The sequence below is a fragment of the Megalops cyprinoides genome, chromosome 1 (genome assembly GCF_013368585.1).
Source record: "Megalops cyprinoides isolate fMegCyp1 chromosome 1, fMegCyp1.pri, whole genome shotgun sequence".
Taxonomy (NCBI): domain Eukaryota; kingdom Metazoa; phylum Chordata; class Actinopteri; order Elopiformes; family Megalopidae; genus Megalops; species Megalops cyprinoides.
In genome coordinates, this window is record NC_050583.1 from 50662079 (window position 1) to 50689689 (window position 27611).

The 27611-nt window shown below is 43.6% G+C and overlaps 1 protein-coding gene across 1 annotated transcript in view; it reads right to left on the reverse strand.

Moving 5' to 3' along the window:
• Positions 1-235: 235 nt before the first annotated feature.
• Positions 236-27611, reverse strand: part of antxr1c (ANTXR cell adhesion molecule 1c) — a 33318-nt gene continuing 5942 nt past the window's right edge. The window contains exons 2-18 of the mRNA XM_036542851.1: positions 23861-23932; positions 22572-22643; positions 22296-22377; positions 22164-22194; positions 21988-22061; positions 21726-21794; positions 20959-21039; positions 20397-20457; positions 16372-16470; positions 15992-16061; positions 11981-12059; positions 10731-10826; positions 9812-9850; positions 7755-7853; positions 7128-7295; positions 6954-7034; positions 236-2525 (exon numbers count right to left, since the gene is read on the reverse strand). Coding sequence (XP_036398744.1) covers positions 2268-2525; positions 6954-7034; positions 7128-7295; positions 7755-7853; positions 9812-9850; positions 10731-10826; positions 11981-12059; positions 15992-16061; positions 16372-16470; positions 20397-20457; positions 20959-21039; positions 21726-21794; positions 21988-22061; positions 22164-22194; positions 22296-22377; positions 22572-22643; positions 23861-23932 — 1531 coding nt within the window. The 3' untranslated portion in view covers positions 236-2267. The remainder of the gene's footprint in view (positions 2526-6953; positions 7035-7127; positions 7296-7754; positions 7854-9811; positions 9851-10730; positions 10827-11980; positions 12060-15991; positions 16062-16371; positions 16471-20396; positions 20458-20958; positions 21040-21725; positions 21795-21987; positions 22062-22163; positions 22195-22295; positions 22378-22571; positions 22644-23860; positions 23933-27611) is intronic.

Here is a 27611-nt window from a genome sequence, read left to right on the forward strand (position 1 = left end):
CACACACACACACGCACACACATGCAGGCACGCACGCACGCACACACACACACACACACACGCACACACAGACACACAGACACACACAGGGCATCTGAGGTGCTCTGTATTTGCACTGAAATGATCCTTGAAACATCTGGTTTAAGGGTCTTACCCATCAAGGACTTGATTTGTGGCTGGACTTACTGCGTACTCCCCCCCAAAAAACCCCAGACATTAAGGAGGGAAGCTTGGAACTTAAACTTTATTAGTACTGTGAGGAAAAAAATCAATTCATGAACAAAGAGAAACTAAATATGTATTTCCATGTTTCTTGCAGTACTGTTGTTAATACATGTAAAATTATAGCAAATGTTTCTTTAGCATACCAGCAGAGGATTTCTGGAGATTTCTGGGCGTTACAGCTCCAAACAACCTCTTGTTAATCACCTTGAATCAAACAAATAGAGACAGGTACAAGGAACTAGTTAATACAAAAGGTTTATATAAAATGCACTGTGCCTTTAACTGCACCATCCCATTGACCCAGTGGGGTATTACTCCAAACCCATTACCTGCTTACACAAACGAAAGAAACCATCATTGGCACTATAGGTGGAACGTACATACAGTTTAGATACCATAGAGTTGTATTTGTGTTGACTGTACCAGTCAGAGAACAATGCGAGAGGGAAAATAAATGCATGCAAACCCCTTTCTGTGATCCCATAGAGCTGAACAGTGCTAGGATGTAACACAAAAAATATAACAAAATCCACATAATTGAAGTAAAGTAAATTACAAAAAAAAAACAAAGGTATAAAAAAAATCAAGGTAGAAAACATCTAGAAGGCACTGTTTTTGGTAACTGAGGTTAAATGGAATTTTTTTGGTCATCACATGCATAGTGTCCTGTAATACCAGAGGACACCTTGTCATATTCAAGTACCTTTCTGGTGACTTTGGGTTAATAAATTAGAAGCTGTGAACTGCCCTGCAGTTGCAATGTGTTTGCTGAATCAATTTGTAAAAAAAAGAAACCCATACACATTAAAATATAGCACAGTTGTGGAATACCAGAAATATGTTTTGAGAGACACTGACCTGACCATCTGTGAGTTAAAGTTGGGGGGGGGGGTTCACGTTACAAAAACAAACAAACAAACAAACAATCACATTAACCCATAGCTACTGCATTCAGTTTGCAAAATGTAGTCTTTGTTCCGTAACTTTCTACTTCTCTTAAAAAAAAAATTCACCCAACAAGTTATTCATTTTAAACTTGCTTCCTTTTTTCAGGGTATACCTAAAGCCTCATACATCGCAGCCAAAACATTCTTTAAAACTGTGAAATTTCACAATTACTGTACATACATTTCCTCTATACAATCTTTACTTACACGGGCCTTGATTCTCGGTGACATTTCATAATAGCTGTGGTGTTCTGTGCCCTTTTTTAGCGTAAGGTCAAAAACTAACCTGAGAGTATTAAACAAGGTAGGAGACAGAAAACTGCTTTACTGTATGAGTGTATGCTTAAAGGCTTAAAGATGAAGGCAGCTAGCCTGCAGCTAAAAGCTGCACACAGATCAAATCTGGACAAGGCTAACACCACCAGCTGGCAGGCGCATCCTGGCAGCTGCTGGGTGTTCCACGCCCTCGGCTTTAACTTAGCATCGGATTGGTCTGACGAGCCAAAAAGGACCAAATTACAGAGAACGACTCTACCTTAAAGATGTCGCCGAATGGTTCTACACCTGCTGTCTGGGTCACTTTGATTTTCTGATGGATGTCCCCACACCCTACTGCCAATTTCATATAAGAAGTAGTTCAGAATGACTGCTTTTAGATGCCCCTTTGTTCAGGCAGACAGTAGACTCCTCTCTTGTCATCTTTAGTATGAGGGAATTGAGCCCTTTGCTGCTATTTGTTGGCTGACTGTCAGCAGAAGCGAAAACAGTACTACACTATAGTACACGCTACACCTAAACTTAACTGCGAGGAAAGCCAGGAGGACAATCCCCACCCCTGAAATACAATTCGCTGCCACTTTTTGGGGACGCTCAGTAGTTGCTTTCATGTCCTTTTGAAATGGTAATTATTTCTTTTTTTTTTTGCTTTTTTATTTTTTGTATTTTTTTGCTGTCCAGCAACAAACCGCAAAACTCTTCAATGGAACCCCAATTTCAATAAATACTATTGTTTTTTTTTTTTGGTGTGAAAGATTTTTTTTCTTTTTTTGGGGAAGCCTACTATTCACTCATTGCGGTGGGGGGCTGTTTTGGCTCTCACGGCCTCTGCTCGAGGCAGGGCGGGGGGCGAGAGGGAGGGGGGACCGGGGGGCCCGGTGGGATGCGGGCAGGTGGGGGTCCATGAGGCGGTGGGCTAGTGGAGACTCCTCGAGAGGGCGGACAGCTCTGTGGAGGGGGCACAGTGGGCTTCTGGATCAGTGGCCGGTAGACGGGCGGGGGTGGGGGAGAGTTGGTGCGGGGGGGTGGAGCCCGTGCTGCCTCCTCCTTCACCCGGGTGAAGTTAATGCACCGACCCTGCAGGAGAGAGTCAGACAGCCAGAAAGTCAGAGTGCAAAGCCAATTATGAAAGACCCTTCATCTGACTGTGTGCTAAGAAAGTATAGTGGTTAAGGAGCAGGGTTTGTAACTGAAAGGTTGCTGGTTTGATTCCCAGCTAGGGCACTGTTGCTGTACCCTTTGGCTAGGTATGTAACCCACAACTGCCTCAGTAAATATCCAGCTGTATAAATGCGTAACATGTAGAAAAAAACTGTAACAGATATGAGTCTCTAGATAAGAGTGTCTCCTAAATGCCAACAATGTAATGTTAAAAAAAGGGCACATGCGCTCACTCACACCAGCAAAACTCCACAAATGCATAGAACAAGGAGCAGTGTAGAGTAGTGGTAAGGAGCAGGGCTCGTAACCAAAATGTTGCTGGTTCGATTCCCCACTGAGCACTGCTCTTATACCCTTGGGCAAGATACTTAAGCCACAATTGCCTCAGTGAATATCCATCTGCATAAATGGATACAACTGTAACCTACATGTATGTAAGCTGCTTTGGATAAAAGTGTCTGCTAAATAGCAATAATGTAATGTAATGACAACCACAAGGGCAACCAAAAAACTACCTCTAGATGCTGTAACTGTTTGTGTCTTATAGTGCCTTTTCAAACATTGTCTGCCCACCTCAATCCCAGCTGTTCCTGTGGGGAACTCTACAGGGATAATCCCTCAAGACACCTAGAATCCCAGCTGACACACAGAATCCCAGCTGGCATCAACATGCAGGGATGTTCATTAGATTACAGAGGAAATCGCCTCCTTAAAGGTAACTGTAAAGGTTTGAGAGATTCGGTACGGGGTACCCTGCCCTATGGGCTTTGGACTTTGGGACATTTCTCCCTCCAGCTTTGCCAAAATTTGTCATGTGACACTCTTAATGGAGTTGCATTAATTCCTACATAAGATGTTGCGGCATGACAATGTCATGTACCATACACCATGTATTATTAAGTACTTATGCTGTGCTGCACAGAAGTATCATTGTGTTGCTCATAAAAACACTCATTTTTCTGTGTGTTAATGCTGTGGCAACAAGACTTTTACCCAATCCAAACTCTGGTAAATAAATTACAACACTCTGTGTCCTCCCCTGCAATAGATCATGGTAGTAATGAACACGTCCCAGACTGTGAAGGGCTGTGTCTCTCAGGAGAGAGCTATCTAACGGGGCACTAAATCAGTCCAACAAGTGCAGGCGTCTTCATTCGCCTCCCGAGCTGAACACACACACACATGCACATACACACATACACACATACACACGTGCAGGCATGCACACCCACACACACACACACACACACACATACATGCACACACACCCACACACACACACACACACACACACACATACATGCACACACACACACACACACACACACAAGTATAATGAAATTTCCAGTTGAGCTGGATGCTAGTTTCTAGTTGAACAAATTCCACAGGTGCTTCAACATGGTACTCTGAGAACCTTTTAATATGCAGAACAAAAAACATTTCTCCTTTATCTCAAATAAATTGGAATGCTGTTTGACCTCCTGAGCTAAACACACGCACACACAGACACACAGACACACACACATTCTCTCTCTCTCTCTCTCTCTCTCTCTCTCTCTCTCTCTCTCTATTTCTGTCTGTCTCTCTCTCTCTCTCTCTCTCAAGCCACAGAGGAAGAAAATCAATGAGGAAAGACCGAAGACACATTCCATTTATGCTGACTTGTAAATTATGCAAGAAGAAAATAAAATCAAATCCCTCTGGTGACCATGGTCTTGTCTCTTGGAAACCGCTCCAACATTCCATGAAGTCATTAGAGGAAGGAAAGGAAAAACAGAAAACAAAAAATTCGGAGACACGGGTAACATTCTTCTGCCCTATCCTTCGGAGAAATACACACCCTCAGGACAAAGCAGGTCCTAGCAATAACCCGAGGAGCTTATGAAGTCAGAGACACTGACCAGAGGCTTCCTGTAAAATGACCGGATAAAAGCAAGATGCAGACGGCCCTCAGTTGGAGGGTTCTTTGATCAGCTACAATTAGAACTGGGGTCATAAAACCGACCTGTCACTGCTGTATGGCACTGTGTTTAATTTGTCCTTTTGGTCAACCCTGGTGGCTGTCTCTGTCCCTACAGTACCTCGTCCTGCCAGCAAATGGCGTGTCCTGGCGACCTCATTCTTGTCTCTCAAATTAAAACAACAACAAAAAAGACTGAGAATGCCAGCTGCTCCTCTCTGCATAGCTGAGGAATGGAGGAGTGGCCTAAGACTGAAAAAACAGCTGGGGGGGAGGGGGGCTGAAATGATGACCCTGTGCAAGAATCTGCCAGACCCCCATTTTTTTATTCCCATGTGTCACTCAAATCTGCAATCGCCCTAACTACGGGCACCTTCGCCCTAGATCAAATCTGGCCAGTTTTCCAACACTACCACTCAACACGAGAGCACCCCATCACCACCACTCAATACTGGAGCAGCCCATCACTGCCACTCCACAGGAGAGCACCCCATCACTACCACTCAACACTAGGGTAGCCCGTCACTACCACTCAACACTAGGGTACCCCATCACTACCACTCAACACTGCGGTAGCCCGTCACTACCACTCAACACTGCGGTAGCCCGTCACTACCACTCAACACTGCGGTAGCCCATCACTACCACTCAACACTGCGGTAGCCCGTCACTACCACTCAACACTAGGGTACCCCATCACTACCACTCAACACTGCGGTAGCCCGTCACTACCACTCAACACTGCGGTAGCCCATCACTACCACTCAACACTGCGGTAGCCCGTCACTACCACTCAACACTAGGGTACCCCATCACTACCACTCAACACTGCGGTAGCCCATCACTACCACTCAACACTGCGGTAGCCCATCACTGCTACACCAGAGAGAGACAGTAAGTGGAAGAGGGGTAAAACAGAGAGAGCATAAGAAAGAGGAGAGAGAGGGAAAAAGAGACACAGAGGCAGATGGGGTGAGAAAGACAGATAAAGAATAGAGAGAAAGCGAAATATGGATAAAAAATGAGAGAAAGAGAGAGAGAGAGAGACCCCATTTCTGAGGTGATTCTGCCGCACTTGCACAGCCACACCATTGATAGTGCCAATAAGTAAATCAGATCGCTTTCTCAGCTGCAGAGATGGAAGCAATACTTCTTTTTTATGGAAACAGACTTTCAGCGGTGTTCAGCGCCAGGACAAACTGAATAGTGTCATTCAGACAGTCGCAGACGCGTTACCATGGCGACCTCTGTGGTGATGAAACAACACACTGACACAAAGCGCTTATCTACGATGTGGACGGGAAAGACCAATGGCTGACCAGGCCACAATTCATAGACGACTGGGAGACAGCAAGACGAGGATGAGGAAACTGTACTCGGATCAGCGCAAAGGGAAAAAAACATGGAGTGTGAACTTCTGTAAATGCCCTTCTGTGACATTCCAAGTCTCGGGCTCAAAACAGCTATTGCCAAGTGCATTTGTTTTCTCCCTCTGAGAAACACCACATGTGGGTCAGGGGCATTTTTCTGTGTCGCCCTCCCCAGCCGCAGATTTTTAAGAGCCAGGTCTCATTCCAGACGAGGAGCGAAATGGAGACGTCCCCCCCCCCCCCCCGAAATGAGGCTCAGGGAACAAAGCAAGACAGAGGCATTGCGTCACGTAACCTTCAGCATGTGCGTGTTATTAAAAACTTCTCCCTGGTTAAAAGTTCAACAATTTCCATAAACTCAATCTAGCCGAAACGTTCAGAAACCAGATTTTGGCAATTACGTTCGTGATTTCCACATGCAAATATGTGCGACTGTGTTCATAGTTTGTGACTCGCGACGCTGCGTTTGACAGCACTCGCCTTGCTCGAAGCTGATTTGGCAGCACCCTGCTCTGTTGCTTCCCTTATGCAGAATGCTTCCCTCGTGCAAGGAATGCCAGTAAAAATGTAATTTTTTTCCACAAATTACACATGATTTCGACTGGCACCTGGACCACAGGAAGATGGCAGACGTGAGACTTTTCTCCTAGGAGGTCAGTATTTAAAACTGCGTTTTCTGTATTTCAGACTGCAGGAGTCTCCCATTTCTGCACACAGGGGAGGAAAGAAATAACAGATTATGTAGCCATTTTGTGAGACCGAGGGAGAACATGTTCTGCACTGTGAAGTCGTTACAAGTGCCAGACTGCCCTAACTAAAAAAAGGTGCTGTTGGAAACGCCGCTGATCCGTCTGGAGCACTTCCACTTCTCTCTTTCAGTTCAGCTTTCACTGCTTCTGATTGAGCAGTGAATAACATGGCTTACTTTGGCACTCCTCCACTGTTGGTCTTTTGAAGGCATTCTGAGATTGGGCTGGGCAATGAGGTCAGCCAGTCTGGGGGTGCGTGACTCACCTGATCTCCAGGCTTGGGCCTCATGAGGGACACCTGGTCGTACCCACGCCGAAACAGGGCCCACAGGGCATCCAGTTTCCCCTGCAGAGAGGAGAGGGGAGAGAATGTGAGACCGGGAAGTGGGGTGATAAAGAGAGCGAGAGGCAACGGCGAGCAGCATCAAATGGCTTTCACCTGGATGGGCGTGTACCACTTCCTGTTCTGGGCCTTCTTCCTGCTTTCAGACTTCTTGGGCTTGGGCTCGAATGGTTCAAACTCCTGCTCAGGCATCTTGACCACAGCGTTCTTGGGCTTTTCCAGCTTGGCTCCCTCCTCAGTGGAACCCTTTCCTCCCCAGCGTACCTGAGCATAGCGCAAACAATGAGCCCTGGCCCGCTTAACAGCCCGGCTTGTGGTGGGACACATTCTGATGAAATTAAATGAAAACTGTAACTGGGAACTGAAGTACTAGGCATTCCTCTGTGTGTGTGTCTGTGTTTATATCTGTGTGTATGGGTGTGTATGCATGTGTGCGTTGAGTGATGTATGACAGTCTACATCCCCTGCAGGCAGTCAAGGACTGGGGTATTTGTTTGCTGGTGGCTTCCTACAGGCACAGAGGAAACACTCATTTTCTCCCGTGATTCAGAAGTTAGATAAAATGCCAAAGGACTTCAATGGAGAGTGGGCTGCAGTCTGTTTCTTATCAAGGTAATTCTGGGATTTAAACGTTCCTTCTCTCACCAGCACCTCCACTCTCTCTGTAATTTGACTCCTACAGACTACAGTCTGTAGACAGTGGAGCACATGAGGCTACCTTACCTCCATTCTCTTGATGCCCCCAACTCCTCGCCCTCCGTAGTAGGATGCATCTACTGTGGGCCACTTCTTTTTGGGCAAGCCGTCCTCATCGTCCGATTCCTGAACACAGGCAGAGAGGTCACCATCAACACCACCAGTCAACACCAAAGTGCTAAGGCAACACGTCCTCTGGTGATCTACACATTATGGTACAACCAGTGCTGATGGCACCAGTACAGTTGTGAGAGTGCTGGACCTGGAGTTCATGGGTTCAAGTCCCGACCATGGCAATACACGCGGTCCCTGACTTATGATGGGGTTACGATAAACCTATTGTAAGTTGAAAATATCATAAGTCGAAAATGCATTTAATACATCTAATCTACTGAACATCATAGCTTAGCCTAGCCTACCTTAAACATGCTCAGAACACTTACATTAGCCTGCAGTTGGGAAAACTCATCTAACATAAAGCCGGTTTTATAATAAAGTGTTGAATGTCTCATGTAATTTATTAAATACTGTAATGAAAGTGAAAAACAGAAACACAATATCCAAAAAACGCTGACAACACAGTACAGTGTAGAGTATCAGTTGTTTACCCTCGTGATCGTGTGGGATCTGCCCAGAATGGCAAGAGAGTATCGTACCGCATATCGCTAGCCCGGGAAAAGATCAAAATTCAAAATTCAAAGTATGGTTTCTACTGAATGCGTATCGTAAAGTCAAAAAATCGAACCATCGTAAGTCGGGACCACCTGTACTGCTTCACACCGACAGCAATCTACTTCAGTTGCTCCAGCTGTACAAATGTACTTACAAAATGCAAGTGCCTCAGGTTTGCCCCTGGAACGTGGGTGTTTTCTAAGCAAATATGTGCTGTAATGTAACCCCCCATAAAAACACCTCTTAATGAACAGGCACATGGGAAAAGAGCGGCGTTAGTTGTGAAAGTGAACTCAGTGTAGGTGGCATTTGGTGCAAGCGTGTTGAATGGAGCAGCATTCTAACGCATAGCTTTGTGGCTAACGCACAATAAAAGGCCAGACAAACCCTTGAAGAGACGCATTCATACGCTTGGGCAGGGTGCTTATTCCCTATTGAAAAAGTAACACGATGAGGGAACTTAAGCCCATTCAAGCTCAGAGGGAGATTAAGAGCTCTTTCGTTCTGAGAGAGACAGTGTTTTCAGAGCCAGTCATACCCTCCGAGAAAGTGTGACAAAGCTCTTTTATTCGCAGTCTTGCTCTGGGGCCAGTCTGACTCTAACCTCCGGGAACGAATCGGACACAACGGCGCTATTATGGCACGGATCCTCTCGATGTGCACTGTAACGCCACATTCGACATGGGTGCAATCCCCGTGTCCGACACGTTCACTGGAGGAATCCGTGCAGCCATCACAACTCGCTTCAGCTCATCTCTTTGCACCCATTTTATGCAGGCCTAGCTGTTCCAGGACATTACATTACATTACCTTACATTATTGTCATTTAGCAGATGCTCTTATCCAGAGCGATGTATTTTATCCATTTATACAGCTATAGAGGAGTGTAGCTCATTGAGTGGCTGTGAAGGAAGAAAAAGTAGAAATAGGAGAGGAAAGGTAGAAATAGCACCTACAACAGGACACAGACTAAACAGACCTGACCTAATGAAGCACTTACATTACATTATTATCATTTAGCAGATACGCTTATAAAGAATGACTTGGTAGATCACAGTTTTATCCATTTATACAGCTGGATATTTACTGATGCAATTGTGGGTGAAGCACTTTGCCCAAGGCTACAACAGCAGTGCCCCAGAAGGGAATTGAACCAGCGACCTTTTTGTTATCTGCCCTGCTCCTTTACCGCTACACTACACTGACGTCTGCCTCTTTACAAAGTCTTTGATTCAGTTCACTTCCAATGCAGTCAACATAATTAAAGGAGCAAGACATTGGATCCTCCAAGAGGAGGAAAGGTTTCCTTGGGGGGGTGTATACATTAAGCTCACTAAATGCCCTGAGTACACTTTGATGGATGCACTGACAGACAGGTGAGGTAACAGTTTTTTGAGGGGGGAGGGACTTACTGGTTCCGGTGGAGGGGGTGGAGGGGGCTCTTTGATCACCTGCAGAAAGAAAATAAAGGGGAAGAGGGCATTATATTAGTACAGATTCAGCATAAGCGCCTGCTGTGCCTGCTTAAGCAAGCAGAGACTTGCTGTTTGTTTTCCTGAAGAACGTACTAGCGCTCCGAGTAAAGGAGGTCACTGAATGATTTTGTCAGCATCCTCCCATCCCTGAGCCGAATGTGCTGGCTCAGCTTCTCCACGTTCCGTGAGCTGTACACACACACACCTGCCGGTACCACCTTGTTCTGACAGGTACAGATAATTTGCATACAGGGTCACATACGAGCCAAAGAGAAAACTTTTCCTTCATTTTCTGAGCGCACTGCTGAATTTCTTTTTTGGCTGTCTCAGCAAAGTTTACCGCTGCACAAATAAAAGGTATCATTGGTATGTTTGTGTGTTTGCGCTTACATAGGTACTTCTCAGGAACTACTAGTAAGGACACAGTGCACACGCATTGCTGTTGATACACAAGTGTAATTATCCTGCATTCAGGTAACAACTGCGCAGCTATGTTTACCTACACAGTAGTGACAGTGTACTGAAGTAGGTACGTTGTAAACACACAGGAGTTAGGGCCAGAAAGTTATATTATCAAATGTAATATTGAATATACTTGAATATAAAAGCTATCACTAATATAAAATGATATTGTGACCTGACAGCTAGCTTTGAGCAAGCACAGATCTGTGTGAGCTTGTACAGAATCTCAGGTAACGTAAACTGACAGGTAGCGGGAACTGACACAGATGCCCCTGAGGGTCCTTTCTTTCTGCACTCCCGCAGTCTGTACATCGAGAGCTCACCTCTGCAGGAGCCAACAAAATGTGCTAAAACTCGAAAATGAGCAAAAGGAGGTGGAGGTGAGGTCACTTACCACAGTGCAGCACAGAGGCCAGAACCACCACATGAACAGGAGGGCCAGCAGGAGAAAGAGAACCAGCAGTGTGATGAGGAGGATGGTGCCATCGAACTGTGGAGGAGAGAGAAGAGCCACTGTGAGTGTAACCCCTCCCTGTCCCCTGGCCTGTCAATCATCCGTCACGCCGATGGGGCTGACAGCAGGGCCGGGGTGAGGTCAGCAGGGGTGAGTGAGGGGAGGGCCTGAGTGTCGCACGTAGTCCTTTTGATTCCTGATTTTTGTTGAGATATGGCCAATTTTTGGTCTTCTTCTCTGCGCCACAGGGGAGCAAAGCGCTGCTCAGAATTAGCATTGAAGCTGGGGGTTTTAGAGGGATTTGAGCCGATACTCCCGAAATCCCCTCCATTTGGCTGAGACGTTAAGGCTAAAGTTTCACGTGAAGAAAGGGGCCTATCTGACAACACTGAAAGCACAGGAAACCCTGGACAGGAAGAGGAAGAGGACGAGGAACAGGAAGAGATAGAGGAAGAAGGACAACAGGCGAAGGAGGAGAGGGCCTGACAAAAAGTAAAGAAAAAGTAAGAAACACAGGAACAACCTGGGTTCATACTCAAAGAAGCAGAGGGAAAAAAGACAGAAACAAAAAAGTCACAAAATTCATAAATTCCAGCAATGATAGAGCACGTTTGGCAACTGTACTATTATGCGGGCATACCAGAAAATTGAACTGGTACTTGACAACTGAATAGACATTAATTTCTTTCCCCTATATTTGAGGTAGTACATATTTAAGATCAAGCTCAATTAAGCGTTTACTGCAAGCTGATTAATTTAAGCACTTTACAACCCATCTGTCGCTTATCATTGTGGTTTAATACATATTCACCATTAATGGAAAGTGCTGTCATGCTAATATTGTTAATATTGTTAATATTGTTATTGTTAATATTGCTAATAACTGTTTGGGTAGCTTCAGTCATATAGCATGGCTGCCATTGTTGTAAAGCAGTTACAGTTTTACTGCAGATGAGCTGAACAGAAGCACAGCTGCCTGGTATTAACTTAATTGTCTCACTAGCCTGATCATCTGTCAGCACAGCAACAAGCTAAAATGAATCAGGGACAGATTCAGTGAAGAGGTACAGTTTGTGGCTCCTGAGAGCATGTGAAGCTGTGGCTCTATGTGTGTGTGTGTGTGTGTGTGTGTGTGTGTGTGTGTGAGACCCTGAAAGGCCTGCTGTGAGGTGTGATTAGGCTGTACTTACACACTCGGTGCTGGTGATGTGGACAGAGCTGGTGATGAAGGACAGGCCCTCATTCATGCTCACTTGCAGGTAGACCACCCTGAAATACAGAGACAGAGGACATCAGCAAACTCTGCATCACTGTGTCTGCGACCCAGAGACAGAGGTTATCAACACTGCATCGCTGCCTCTGAGACAGAAAGACAGAGGCCATGGATAATTCTGCATCCACTGCATGTGAAATACAGAGACAGAGGTCATCACCTAAACCACAGTGCTGCACCTGAGACAGAGAGATGCTGCATTTGAGACACAGAGACAGGGGCCTTAACCTACACCGTAGTGTTATGCCTGAGACAGAGACAGTGTATCACAGAGAGAGAGAGGCCATGAGGTGACCTCAGTGCTTAGCGTGAGCACTTTCAACGCTTGCCTGTCAGCCTGGGTAGCCTCCCATGCTGAAGGCCATGTTCCCTTGTGCTCTCCATCCCTCACTTAACAAGATGTGCTTTACTTTGCAGTTCAGAATAAAGGGGTAAAAGTAAAATAAAATATGGTAACACGGCAATGCTAACTTCCCCTAGAGTGTGTGGATCGTTACAGAGAAACAAGGAGGAGAAGCTACAATTGCACCAAGAGCCAGTGGTACGAGAGGTGTGAAGAGCTACCCTTTAACATGCTACCTGATCTTACAACTGGGGAGGGAAACTGTTTCAGCCAAGACGGGAAGTTGAGCTGAGTGCGGTTTGATGGTAACGGAGCAGGGCTTGTAACTCAGGAGCTGCGGGTTCAATTACCAGGTGGGGCACAGCCAAAGTGCATAAACAGCACTTATGTAAGTGGGTGGCCCAGGGTGTTTGCTAAGCAAATAAATAACTGGCAATTTACAAATCCCGTCCCATAGCGGTCGATGACTTTCCCTCCGCTGTAACCTCTCACTTTGGCGTGATTTCTGCCTCGGCACTCTACCAGGGTGGGAATCCATTTACCAGCCGCACGGGCCAACACCTTGGACCCACCCCAAAAATCGCGAGAGCCGTGCGATTCTGGTGTGGAAACCCAACTGCGGTTATCATGAAGCAATTTCCCTGACATGCCCTGCTTCAGTACAGCTGTTGGTGCAGTTGTTTGGCATGACATTAGAAGATAATTGTGCCCAAGACATGCCCTTGGTGGTGCCATTCACATTTTCCTCTCGGAATGCGCCAGCACATGTCTGAAATACAAGCATATTTGTACCGGCGCCCAAGGTGGTGTAACCCTCTGCAAGTCAAAACAAATGTCTTCTTGATCGATTTAACGGCATGCTGCAGGGTGGTCAAAAGATCATTCTGATTTAATCTGGATAAAGGAGATGTTTTTCATTTGGCTTTAAAATGGTTCTCAGAGTACACTGTTGGAGCACCTGGTGAATGTGTTAAACTGAAAACAAGCGACCAATACCACTACAAATCGTGGTATTTTTGTGTGCATGTGTGTGTGCCTGTGTGCATGTGCGTGTGTGTGTATACATGTGCACACATGTGTCCATGTACTTGGTATGCATATTTGCATGTGTGTTTGTAAGTGTGATTTTGATGTATGCAGTGTGTGTGTGTATGTTTATGTGGGAGGTTAACAGACAGGCATAGAAGGATCTCAGAAGTCATTTGGCTGATAAGCCTTATCTCGCCTGGCACAGGGAAGGAAAGTCTGAAAAAATTGTTTAGCTGATGCCACTGAGCCAGGAGACAGCTGCTGACCTCGAACTCCACCATGGCCCATGAAATGAGGGCTAGGTATGGAGGTATGCATGGATATGCAGGTACGCACAATACCAAAAATGCAGCCAGCAGTGCCACCAACACACACACACACACACACACACACACACACACACACACACACACACACACATGCATGCTCACACAGGGAGGGTGTTGGGCTGGGATAGTACAATAGATAGGAACAAAAATGAGGTGAGAAAAGAGACAGAGAGAGAGGGAGAGGGGAATGGATGTGGGAGAGACAGAAAGAGAGGGGAGAGAGGACAAAGGAGAGAGAGAAAGAAAAGGAGAGAGTGAGGAAGAGGGAAATGGAGGAGAGAGGCAGAGGGGAATGAAGGTGGGGAAGTGAGAGGGAGAAAAAAATGGATGAGAAACAGAGAAGGACAAAAGAATGGAGGAGGAAGAGAGAAGGAGAGAGAAAGAGAGAGAGACAGAGAGACACAGAGAGAAAGCTGGCATGCTGTAGGAGGACAGAGAGCAGTAATATTTGAGGCACAGTCAAAGAGGGAACAGAGTCCCGTTGTGGGATTGGGAGGGTAACTGCAGTGGTTTCCAGTTCTTATCTTAAATCTTTAATAGCACTGCTCCATGATAGATCATGTAAACAGTGTCTCAGTGATAAGCCTGCAGCTCCTATCTAACACAAAACTGTCATGCATGCAAAAAAGGAACACCCCCTTTGACCTCTTTGACCGATTGACCCACATGTTTTACCAAACAAAACTAAACAAAACTTAACAGGAGCCACACCAACATCTTAAGCACAGAATGGCAGCGCTATAATTGTATGGTGATAATTTGGTTCAGTTAGGATCGAGTCACTGATGCAGTTCTCACAGCAGCATCAGCAGAATCCTCTGCACACATGATAAAGATAACACAAATCCAGATAAAAATCTTTTTTTCTTTTTTTTTTTTTTGCGGAAACGCACACTCAGCATTTCTGGATGGTGACTGAAGAAACCAGGAATCCGGCAAATCTGCAGTTCTGGAAAGCTGCCTCTTTACCCAAAGTGGAAACGAAGGGGGTTAGCGAACGATAAAAAAAAGACAAAAAAAAAAAAAAAGAGCACACCGCAACATCTGAATCAGAAGCCACCAGCTGAACATTCTGATATCAGTGCCAAAAGGGATAAGTGATTCATGTTGGTGCGCAGACAGTGAAACAGATGCCTCGTAACTCGACGCACATGGACAGCTGGGAATAGGCAGCTCCGTCTCCGCTTACTGTCTCGGATTAGCCGATTTGATCCGCGGACCGGGTTTGTCTTCACAGCTGACTTTGGACCAAAGGTCCTCCTTGTGGGAGCTCTCGCAACGGCCCCCAGGCCACAGCTTGCTTGCGATAGCTGCAATTGGTGCGTTGTGTCTTCGTAGCAGAATGACAAGGCTCTTTGGATGGATGTACACCAGAGCAGAGAGCAAAGTGATGGAAATCAAAGCAAGCTGGGTGATCACACAGCAGAATGTGTGTGGTGACAGCTGAGAGGAAAGTAACTTCAGTTTTCCTTTAGAACAAAACGCAGCACAAAATACAGTGATTATTGACCTCATGTAAAGTGAGACCTGCAAAAAAGTGTGTAACTAAATCATACTAACACCACAGCTCAAAATTAACCACCAGGTCTGATGAAAGGTTAGAATTCAGCTGCAGGAGTGATGTTCCAGTTTTATCAGAGAAACAAAAGAGTGCAAAGAATCTAGAGAATTCTACCTCACAAGAACAAGATAGATGGATTCCTCAAGGTGTCTGCAGTTAGCCTAACAGATAGTCATGATTCTGGCCCTCACTGGATGGCCGTTGCTGGCTCAATGCTGTCAGAGCCAAGAGCCCACAACACAAGCCAGACACAAAGGTTTCTCCGGGGCAACGTAACACAAGCCAGAAACAAAGGTTTCTCCAGGGCAATGTATTTTGGACTGATACCACTGGTTGGTTTAAGTACAACTCCAACAGAACCACACTACTGCCAAACACCCATATGATGTGGATTCCATGTCAATACACAACTTGTGGACTCCTGTCAAAATGACTTTAGTTCCTCATAGTTAAATGCTAACAGAACAGCCATGTTTGGACACAGACTGCCCATCCAAGTTTGGAGGAACTTGCTGATTGAAACAAACACTAGCCAAGTGACATTTGCCCTAATTTATCCAGGAGGTTTTTTTTTTTTTTTTTTTTTTACAAAACTGAAAAGTGCTTGTCAAGGGCAAATTGAAAATTTTGTTATAAATCACACGTCATCACACGTGACACACTTACTTTCCAACCTCCTCTATGACTGGCGCTGGGCATAGTAAGTATGTGTCTTCAATGTCAGCAGGTTTTTTATCTGGAGACAGAAAGAAGCATTACACTTTATTAAGACTCATTACATTTTACATAGCAGACACCTTTTTCCAGAGTCACTTTTACTTTCCTGTTTTTTAAAATGATTTATATTTGTAAGTATTTTCCCTAAAGGGGATACTATGTAAATTACATTTTAATGCAGTGCATATGAACATAGCCAAATATTTTTTTTTTTATTTTCAGTGAATTCATGCCGTGTTTCCTGTTTTATTTGAGGGATTGGCCGTAGAATGAGTTCAGTGACCAGAGCAGGACCAGAGCAGGGCTGTATATGGTATGGGAATACTCACTTATTGTGACTGTGTCGTTCACCTTGAAGCTACACAGGACCTGGTCGATGTTCCTGGCGTGCAAAAACCCGTTGCCCCTCACCACCACTTGAAATGACTCTGAAAAGGTCAAACATAATATAACATAATGTCAAGAGACACTTCTATATGAAAAACACCTATTCATATATGGTCAAACATGTATTTAAATATAAAATTTATTACATGTCAGATATTAGAATTCTATTAATAACTGGTGTCTTCATTTGCATTTAAGCCTACAAAATATAAAATGTAAGCAGATTATATTTATATGAATCATAAATGTATTAATACATTATTAAATATCATTCCAGTGCACATTGAAAAACTGCCTGTGGAATCAATTAACAACTTTCACTTAACTTACAAACATATGCAGGTTTTGTGGTTGTGTACCAAAACTGAATATTTGCATCATGGACTAAAACAAACTGTGTCCTTAGATCAAATAATCAAAAGTAGATCAAAGTTCTAATAATTCTAAAAGTAAAGTATTGCACTGAGTCTCTCTGTATAAAATATTCATGAGAGCTAGAGACTATGCTTTTATAACTCTTGTCTGATGTAGGGGAAATGCTAAGCACTGCAGAGCATGTAGTCACAGGGGTTTTATTTATTTATAAAAAAAAAAAATATATTTTTTATTTTTTATTTATTATTATTATTTGTTCTGTGTTTAACCATTCAAGACAACTCAATTCACAAAGGAAAAATGATGCATTTAAAAAATCATGCATTTGGTTCCCATTTGGTGCACGCTGTAAGCAAGGCAATGCTCACACATTGTACCCCACAGTCCTGCAGCTGGAGTAGTGGCGGGATCCGTGACTTTTGACCTGACTCTGCCCTGGCGGAGCAGGAAGTGACATGACAGGCGGTAGCATTCTGCCTACTGCGGTGTTGCTGCCCGGTGCTGATCTGTGTGTGCATATTCAGGGTGGTAGTGTGCTGGGAGTGGCCAGGGAGGCAAGATTTGGCCTGGGTGGAAGCCTTACAGTTGTACCCTTTGAGTGAGGCACTTATCCTGAACTGCCTCACAAAGTATTCAGCTGTGTAAATGGATAAAATGTTGCCTGGCATAAGGGCGTCTGCTGAGCTAATGAGCAATAAAAATAACGATCCACACGTTGGCACTGGCAGGGCAGTTGGGATATAATGTACAGGAACGCCCTTCTGTTGGGAACGTGAAATCAGAACACAAAGCAACAATACTCCAGAGATGGAGATGAGCTTCCTGTGGTGGTCAGGACGTCTTCTGCAGCAGATTGAAGACACCCTTGGCTCCCCTAATAGTTATTACACTTAGTCAAGCAGGGAACATTTTGATTATGTTTAGGTTCGGTTAAGTTCGGTCAGGAGTCCTGAGCCTTACCCTACGTTATACTGCTGTTCAGTTGGTATTACTGCAGCTGTTGTTGTACTTTTCAGTGTAGCACTTCTGTATTCAGTATAGCACTGGTCATTACAGTACTATAGTACTATGCGACTGGCTGACACTGGCTGGACCTTTGCTTCTTAAGTCACTCTGAACAAAGAGGATCTGCCAAATGACTAAATGTAAGTCAAAGTTCTTTAGAGCCTGTCTTCAGTTCTGATACTGTTGGCCTGTTTATAACCTGTGTGGCCCACTGGCTTCAGAATGGTGTGATGGGGGGAGCAGCACACCCTGAACTCTGGGAAGGGTGACCAAAATACTGTGTATGGCTTCAGAGTGTCAGACAGAAGACGTGCAGTTGAAATAGCTGGGGCTAGGTGCACTAGAGTAATGCCAAAAATGTGGGTTCACAGCCAGCATGAAGTTAACTACCAACTTAGTGAGCCAATTCACTTCCTTTAATTTAGTAAGCCAATTTAAAGTTACGCGAAGCAAGTATCCTAATTATGGAATCACTCTAAAGCGGAACTCGCAGCGTCGCATTTGACAGCACACACCACCACCGCACAACGCGGAGTGTGTTACCTTGGCCAATGAGGGCGAAAGCGCGTATGTTTTCAGAGGGCAATTTGAAGAACATACTACAGTGCTGAAATATGAAAAATGAAATATGAGCCTGGAAAGTGGTCCCACACAAAGTAAATTTGCTAAGAGTCACAGAAAGAGCAGCTGAGTAAATGGAGAAAAGATGTTTCAGTATTTAGAGGGTCTAATCCTTTAATGTGGTGCAGGTGAAAAATACCGATGGCAATCCACCAGAAGAAATACTTTTGTCTTGAAAAGGATAACAGGTGCATACAGAACCAGTGGGATGTAGGTATATCGCTGGGTTGGTAACTAGGAACTCTACTAAGCATATAAGGAAAAGGTGTTTCACACAATCCAAGGTATATCATATCTGACACCAGTACACTAATTGTCTTCTATTTCATTGTAAGGGTATTTGTCAACCCACAATAAATTTAATTACAATACATTATTGGGGGGTTGTGGATAGTAAATAAATAATAAACAATTGTATGTTACTCGACAACACTTTGTATCTACACAACTAGTATCATCGGAAAGGGTAAGTTCTGCTGTTTATTTTGATATGTGGTATGTTGTGAAGCGATAGGGACTTCCTGACTTATTCAACCGAGAAGCAGGAGTGTGAAAATGGGTGAAGAAATTAGTAAAGATATTACTTTGCAGAAGTTTGATCTGTCTTCATAACGTGATTACTTCGGTATGTACAAATATGTGACTAGCATCACTACAAAGCTCCGGTTCTGCTCTTTCTTGTGATATGTGTTCCATATCTATGCAGTGACGAGTTCATGAGTAATTCAAACAAGAATAATGGGTGTAGAGATGGGCGCAGAGCTGTATGCAGATCGAAACTATGATTAAACTTGATGTAAATTCAAAATTATTTTTCTCGCCAACACTTCGTTGCATAGACAAGCAACTAGCATCGTTAGCGATGAATACTTTGCAAGCAATTCAACCGAGAAGAAGGGATGTGAATTTGGACGCAGGCTGTTGGGCTTTAAGGGTTAAAAGACATTTTTAGTTCCATTTTTATTGCAAGTGACAAATAATTTTTTAAAGATTTTTCCAGAGACCCCCCAAAATTTTGCTGTTGAGCCTTTCAGGGGGTCTCAAGTGTCAATCAAGGGGTCTCAGACCCCCCAAGATCCCCCGTATTTCGCACCCTGCTTGTCCCTGATGGACAGGAAAGTGAGCAGCAGGTTTATTCCTGACTGGACAGTTCTTATAGCTTCTAAAAACCATCCATATTAGGACAAATGGATTTCACCATTCCACTTCAGTTTCCATCCTTGGCACACTTTTAACAGGAAACCAGCTCCAATACTTATTGAATTATCTGCTCTACACTGCAGAGGAGCAAATAAATGTGGCTTGACGTGCCCTTATTGGCAGACGCGGCCAGGAGTGCACTCAGTGCGTTACTCCCTATGGAAACGAGCCTCTCAGGATTCCGCTTTTTCCAGACGCTATCAAATTTCATTACCAGCGGAGCTCCGGAGGGAACCCATCTGAGTCCCGGACCAGACGAGCACTGCTTCAAATGAAGCTGAACTGAGAGAGCTGAGGCCAAGAGCATTAATCACGCTACAGTTTGCTTCACTTTGTCTCAGTGTCTGAGTGGCATTTCCAATGGCTCCAAACATCCCGCCGTTGAGATGTTACCTTCTCAAGTGCACACTTTTCTTACAACTGTAGCGCCCTTGCTCCAACATCCCATATGCACATTTCAAGGCAGTTAACATAACATCCTTTGTATATACCAGCCGAATACAGAGCTCAGGGCTCCCTTCACCCGGACTACCAAACCTCTCTGTGCTTTGACTCAGTACTGACTGTTTGTGCTTCATTACAAGCCGGTCGCTACACAGATCATCTGGTTTGTATTTGAACCGGATGGGAAAGTGGATCATTACATTCCATCCATATAACAGTAAGACAAGTGGATCCATGCAGTGCCCGCTCTAAAATGAGTTCTACCATCAAGCAGTGAAGCCTGTAAGCCAGAGCTAGGCCTTAAAGTTTTCTGAACCCTTACCTCCCGCACAGACACTGGAGGGTTCAGCCGCTAAAATCTCAATGCAGGATTTCTTTATGATCTGAAAAACAGGAGAATGTGGAAAACCGGGGCTGAAACATAGACAGGACGCACACCCAAAAGGAGAGGTCACAGCCCAGCTCAGGTAGGCCTGGGAGGGTCCTATGCATGAGCAATGAGCTGAGCAGCGAAATGTATATCACATTTAAACATTAGGACTATTTTAATACACTTTAAAATATGTCAAATACATGAATTATACTGCATCCATATACGCAATGTTATGTTTACACAGTACAGTATAAAAAGATTTATGTAGATTTTATTTTATAGTACATGGTATATTATGTCCATAAAACATACATGACATGACTGCAGTAATTCACATGCTCACATATTTCTATTATATGCCTCATATTCTTGACATTCCTGGTATTTCTGATTTAAGATTTTTATATGTTATTGTCTGGTAAGTGGTGACAACCCCAGTGGCAGCACAGTTATACATGGGGACACAGTGAATATAATTACATACAATGTAGTGTATTAATGGATTATTTACCGAATCGATCATCCCTCTTAAGGCCTGGAATCCACCGATCACAGGAAACACATGCTCGATGGTGTCAGCAATAGTGGCCAGCTAGAAGGAAGATGAGCGAGATTATTTATTTAAAGAAGCTGACTGTTTCCTTATTTGCTTTTCTAGTCATGATTACATAAATGACTTCAGCATAAAAAAAACAGCAACATACAGTTCCCTTGCTCAAATTAGCAACAAACTTTTCCATGACTTACAGTTTATGGACACCCCCCCCAAGCCCAACATACACACAGACACACACACACATTAATGCTTTGAAAACTGTAGACCCATGTAAGTGTATTATATTCCATTCCTTATTCAATACTAATAACACACATCATATTTTAGGGTATAGTTCACGCTCTAGAACACAGTCTCTTTCACTGTGTCCTGATTGTGGATCCCAAGATCTATGTTGTAAACAAAGGAAGGAGGTATTTGTTATCTGAATCAGGAGACACACACGTTAGGCTTTCTTGTGTCTACTAGGCTTGTGTCTACTGTTTTAATCACCAAATGGAATTGCTATCATGATAATTACTTATTGATGTCTAGCGCCCCGCACCTTTGCAGGGGTTGATCTCGATGGCCAAACCAGGGAAGTGGAGTTGCAATCAGGGAATCATTTCTGTGATGGGCCATATGAGTGATATGATCTGATTGTACATGGTACTGTGCCAAAAACATACTAAATTGATTAATTAGTTGGTTGATTGATTGAATGATTGATTGATTGATCTTACCTGTGTCTCATTGAAGTCTTTCACTCCCACGCAGTACACAATGGCCCCTAAGGATCTAGCTCTCCTTGCCTGTATGTGGGTATATGGAAGCTGTTAGAATCTTTTGATAAGGACATATATTACATGATCATGACAATTTTACATTAACACTGTGAGATACATTCATAAGATGCATTGTATTAAAATGCTTTTATCCAGGATTAAACAACATTTATTCAAACACAGCATTGGAGCATTGGATGATGGCAGCTTTTATACAGACCTCTTGTTGTGCTGCTATGAGCTGATGTTCGTTCAGCTCTCCATCGGTCAATGCAATGATGACACTGGCTGTCCCTTTAAAGCAGATACCAGAGCGATATCAAATAATAAATGTTCTTCCCCTAGAAACCAACAGCAGTTCATGCTACTGAAGAACATTACCAAAGTGACACTTACCAAAATTTTCTCTATATATTTGCTCATTTGCCTGGAATGACATGTGTGGAAAAATATCAGTACAACAGATCACTAAAGAGCAAGAGTATTAACACTTAGAATGAAATGCAACAGAGACTCAACAATCTTCACCTTTTCCAACCCCAGATGCATGAAGGTATCTCCCCCTGGTATCTCCCGTCTCAAAACACTGAGTCCTTTTCTTATTTCATCCCTTGAAGACAACAGAAAAATCAATATCAACAAATTTGCTCTCTCAGTTTACAACACCAACAGGACGCATAAAAACTTTTGTTGACTAAGTCAACTGTATTTGAATACAGAATTCACTGATATCCAAAATGGATGACTGATCCATCTATGCTAGCCACTCAGGAAATGCCAGCACAGGACCAAATACTACTTTACCTGTTCTCCGTCAGTTTCATTATTGTGTTACCTCGAGACGAAAACACAATGAAGGACATTCTCAACATTGGACTGCAAGACAAAAACAACAGTACTTAGTAATGGTCTCCTATTGTCTCCAAACAGGTGTGGTACTACACTGAATTTATTTGTTGGCTCTCATAACACCTCCATATTGTTTGTTTTATTAATTAATACTGGAAAATTTAAAAATCAGCTCCACAGAGAAAACAGGTCCTCCAACTTTCATATGGAAACTTGTCCTGGGGGATATTTCTACCCTATTGCTGTGCATCACAGCCTGAGTTTTGATTATTATTACTTATAAATTTTGTGGACATTTTCATTCAGATCAACATACAAGGCTGTCATGGCCAGAGAGTGTAACCTAACAGCTGCAAGTAACTTATTGGCAAAGCACTGAGCTAAGAAACAGTGGAAAGACAACCAATCTGAGGCAAGTGCACATATACATTTACATTTAATTTATTTAGCAGACACTTTTATCCTAAGCGACGTACAAAAGTGCATACAGTAAGTATAGCGACAGTATGGGGACAGGATGTGCACAGTTCCACAATGAGACAGTAGTTCTCAGCTGAGAGCAAAGTCTGTTTGAGGACACAGTACTAGCTAAATGCTTAAAATGCTTTAATAATCAAAAAGAAAAAAACAAAGTGGAGCCTAAAGCAAATTAATGCATTAATACGACATGGCAAAGTGTGGGATTTAGAGAGCTGTTCATGTTGTCTGGCTTCTGGCATCATCTGAGCAGCACGATTCTGTTGACCTCCTGTCCAAAACATAGCCATGGCTTGGCCCTAGATAATGATCTCACCCTATTGGGTGATTTGATCCAGCTGGGGGTGAAAATTTTGTAATGCGGGAGGACTTTCCCATTGTCTGCATACTGTTGAAAAATGCTGGCTTCATGAAACCCATGCTGGGTGGAGCTACATTGTGCTGTCAATCTCTGACCAGTAGGAACCAATCAAAAGATTACACTTCCTGCAGAAAGGCATGATGATTGGTTCAGATCAATGAGCCACTGACAGCATCACCTCTATTGGGGTTCTTGAAACCTCACTCTCCCATCTCAGCACAACACACAACAGTAAGAGAGAATGACCAGGCATACAGCACCATCAAAAGACTTGATTATGCTAGGGAAAGAGTAATATTTTCTATGAGTAATGCTAACTGAACAATAATATTTGAGCAAGTTTCTTATTTCCACGTCAGTAATCTGAAAATTGTTATGATTAAGTCTAACTACAAAGTTATCTTACCTAATAAACTTCTCAGCCAGATGTTCAACAAAAGAGTAGATCTCTATCCAATGGTTTTTGACACTTCCAGACCTGTAAAGGAAAAAGTACAAAAAAATCTTAAATTTCATTTGGAGGGAGCACTTTAACCTTAATTCAATTACATTTTCTACATGGGAGATTATCTGATACAGGTTTAGCGAGAAATATATCAAAACAAAAGCATCGCTGCACTGTTTTTCCTAGCCGTTTGTAATCCAGTGTTCCCATCATTATGTGCTACAATATCCATTTCTTGTATTCTGTGTGTCTTGGAACAGCCTTTAAAATAAACACGGCCCCCGCTAATTAATTACAGGCCCGCGAGAGCTTTGGATGTAGGCTAATGGCTTTTTGTGTAAGACATATCTGCCTGCCTGCAGCCGGCGAGGCCTGACACCCTGTTGCTTTTTATTTCCTGGAGCAGGCAGTTTGAGCGTTTAAAAATGGCAGTGAACGAATTAACCGGTCAACACCCCCCCACACACACACAGTACCCAACACCCCAACAAATAAACTGTGACTACTGAGACTTCCGAGGGACAGGGAGGGTCCCTGTCGTCCCCAGGGAAGAGGGCAGGGGGAGAGTGGCCGAGAGCTTAACGACCTCCCCTGTCCTGATTTAACCCCCCCATCCCCCGGGAGGGAATGCATGAAGAGCCAGAGGAAGGGAGCCGCTCCACTTCCTTTCAGGGTAAAGAGACCTGTGATTGACTCAGGAGGAGAGGGGGCAGGCCAAAGGGGAATGATGTCATTTCCTGCCCCGAACCTGAGAGACTGTAGGAGGGCGGAAGGAGACAAAAATATAGTGCGGCGATGAAAGCTATCCTGCACCGAAGTAAAACATTTATACTGGAGAGCAGTTACAACATCCACCAGTATATTTACACTGGTATTTACACTGATGTCTGCACTGGTCTAAGATCCTTCAGGAGAAGCATTCCCAGCCTCTGCAATCCCACAAGCCACTTAAGCAGCAAATAAATGTATTATGACCCGCCACTGAGAAGAAACTCAGTTTCTTTCAAAAGGCTCAGCATGACACCAGTGGCAGATTCATTCATTTTGATGCCTATGTTCCCGCCACAACCGTCTTTGATTCCAAGCATTTAATATGGTTTTATTACGTATGATTCATAATAATCCAATTTGTGGTTCTTATCCAGCATCTTGTGACCCACCATGACCCCACTCATGACTCACGGGTGAGTCTAATCAAGAGATCGGCAACCAGCGCTTTGACCGTTCCAACTGATGGAATCTCAAGGATCTGGGGAGTGTTTACACTACCAAAAATGAAGATACCTATTATTCAGTTTACAGTTTTCTTTGTATCACAGAGAGAGAGAGAGAGGGGGGGGACAGAGAAAGAGAGAGGAGAGACAGAGAGAGAGAGAGAGAGAGAGAGAGAAAGAGAGACAGGGGAGAGAGACTTGCTTTTCAAAAAGAAAAAAGCACACTCCTACACAGCGCCAGCCCCCGCCACAGAGACTTTGAAACTTGATGCAAAAAACCCAAATTACACTTGTGGAGGCAGCCAGCGTTTTATTTGCGAGGACGGACGGTGAATGTGCTGAAAAGCTGTTCTGGAGCGGTGTGAACACACAGGGTCGGAATGCGGTGATCGGCCGCGGGAGGGACACGGGGCCGCCCCGAAAAGCTTCGCTGTGAAGTTCGCCTCTCTCCAGACCAAGTGGGCCCTGGGAGGTGCGCTTTGATGTACAGCCCCATTGGAAGAGAATTGTGCTTTCTTTTTTTCTGGGTTTCTAACAGAGGTCAACCTGAGGACTGGGGCCTCAGTTTTGAACTCCTGAGAGCTTTTGCATCACAATGGATTTCGGCGGTCTTGGGAAAGGGAGGTTCTGACGAGGGGCTGTCAGCCCGTGGGATTGCAGCCTTGCATTTTCCTCACCTGTCCAAACAGCCAAAGAGGAGGATGTGGGCACTCTTTTGGTTTAATACGCCATGAAAGTAATATAAACAGTGTTAGGGGATTTTTTATTTTGGTGGTGTTCTTTGTTTGATCTAATTTTGATACTCTAGCCTGTGTTTAAGTAGAAATTTCCATCTTAAGGTTTTCTCTCCCTGGAGAAAAAAGAATAGCTTTGAACAGTGCTTAACACATGTTAATCTGATTTATTTCAGCAGTGACAACACACGGGATTATGTCACATCAGAAAATGACAACGAGAAACTTGCTTTCGGACAAACAGCCAAACCTCTGAATACCAGTGCTGGCAAAGCACATGCACACTGAACAACATGAATTTTAAGTCATTTAAAAGCTAACTCTGCATTTCTTAACTTTCTCATGTTCATTCAAAAAGAGCAGAGTGGATGAAGTGGAAAGGTTCACATCATAACCACTCTGAATATATGTGCACAGATGTAAAGTATATATGGATGAAACTATGAATCTTATTTTGGTTTAATGCAACAATAGATAAGACAGTAGAACTAATTTCCGTGGGACCGCACAGATTAAGGTGATAAGCAGTGTGGACCTCTTGTATGAATACCAGTCAAGATAAAGTTAAGATTATAAGATTACAGTAAATGGGAGATGAATCTGTTTTGAACATGAGGATCAAATAATTTCAAAGCTTTATCTCTTCACCAGCAACATTCTCTCTCCCATCATCTCTCAAAGGAAAGATTTAATCAGCAACACTATCATATGTTAATAAAACAAGACAAAAAAGATCCTTCTGAATTATGCCAAGTCTTTTCAATTGTTTACCCCATTGCAACAGAGCATCCATCTGATTAATTTCAAACTTGCCTTTAATCCAGAGTGACATAAATTTCTTATTGTTAGTAACCCATTTATAATGCTGGGGTTACGTATGGAGGTAAAACTAATGGGATTCAAGTGAAGCCTTTTATAACTGTCAACCCATACAGCTGCCTTATGAATGAGAGTCTTTCTCCAGTATGATGTGTTGGATGGTTAGACAATTAGGTTTGGGTTTCACAAGCACTAGTCGCCAAATTCAATCCAGATGAATGCAAATAATTTTAGAAATACAAATATAGCTTTTAAAATCGACTAATGATAAGTGAACTGAATATGAAATGTGTCTGCAAAGAATAAGTGAGACCTCAATTTAGTCAGACTGCACAGGTTGTACAACTTATATCTAGTCAGGCTGCACAAGTAAACTTGTGGTAGGGCTTAAATAGTGTTATGCTTACACTCACTGGTCTGAGAGTGTTGTTAGCCTGGTCTGACACTGAGGCTCATTCAACTTGAATGGATACACTTATGTTCTATTGTGCTGGAAGTCACTCTGGATAAGAGCATCTGCTAAATGAATGTAACGTATTGCATTTAATTGTGGATCAGAGTTAAGGATGTGTGTAAACTGAATCCTAGGGTAGGCAACCTTGGGTAAGATAAATTCATGAACAGAATGAATGAAGCTGGTCTCCTGATTGTGAAAAGAGAGTACCATGACAGGCACAAACAACAGTAAACTTGAAGCATGCCTTCATTAGTTATGATAGTCTGGCATTTCGTGAACCCCAAAATCGATGGAGCTATCCTTTAGCTGAATGTTCACAGCAGACCTGAAGAAGGAGCAAACTTGCTTCTGTTAGCTTTCCTCACAACTGGCTATTCACTCCCGAGCCAGATCACACCAGCGGAGTGGGATGCAACATTTTCCAAAGTACCAGAGGAGTCTTTACCATGTGAGGCACGGCTGTCTGTTCGTCTCAGCACAATTGAAAG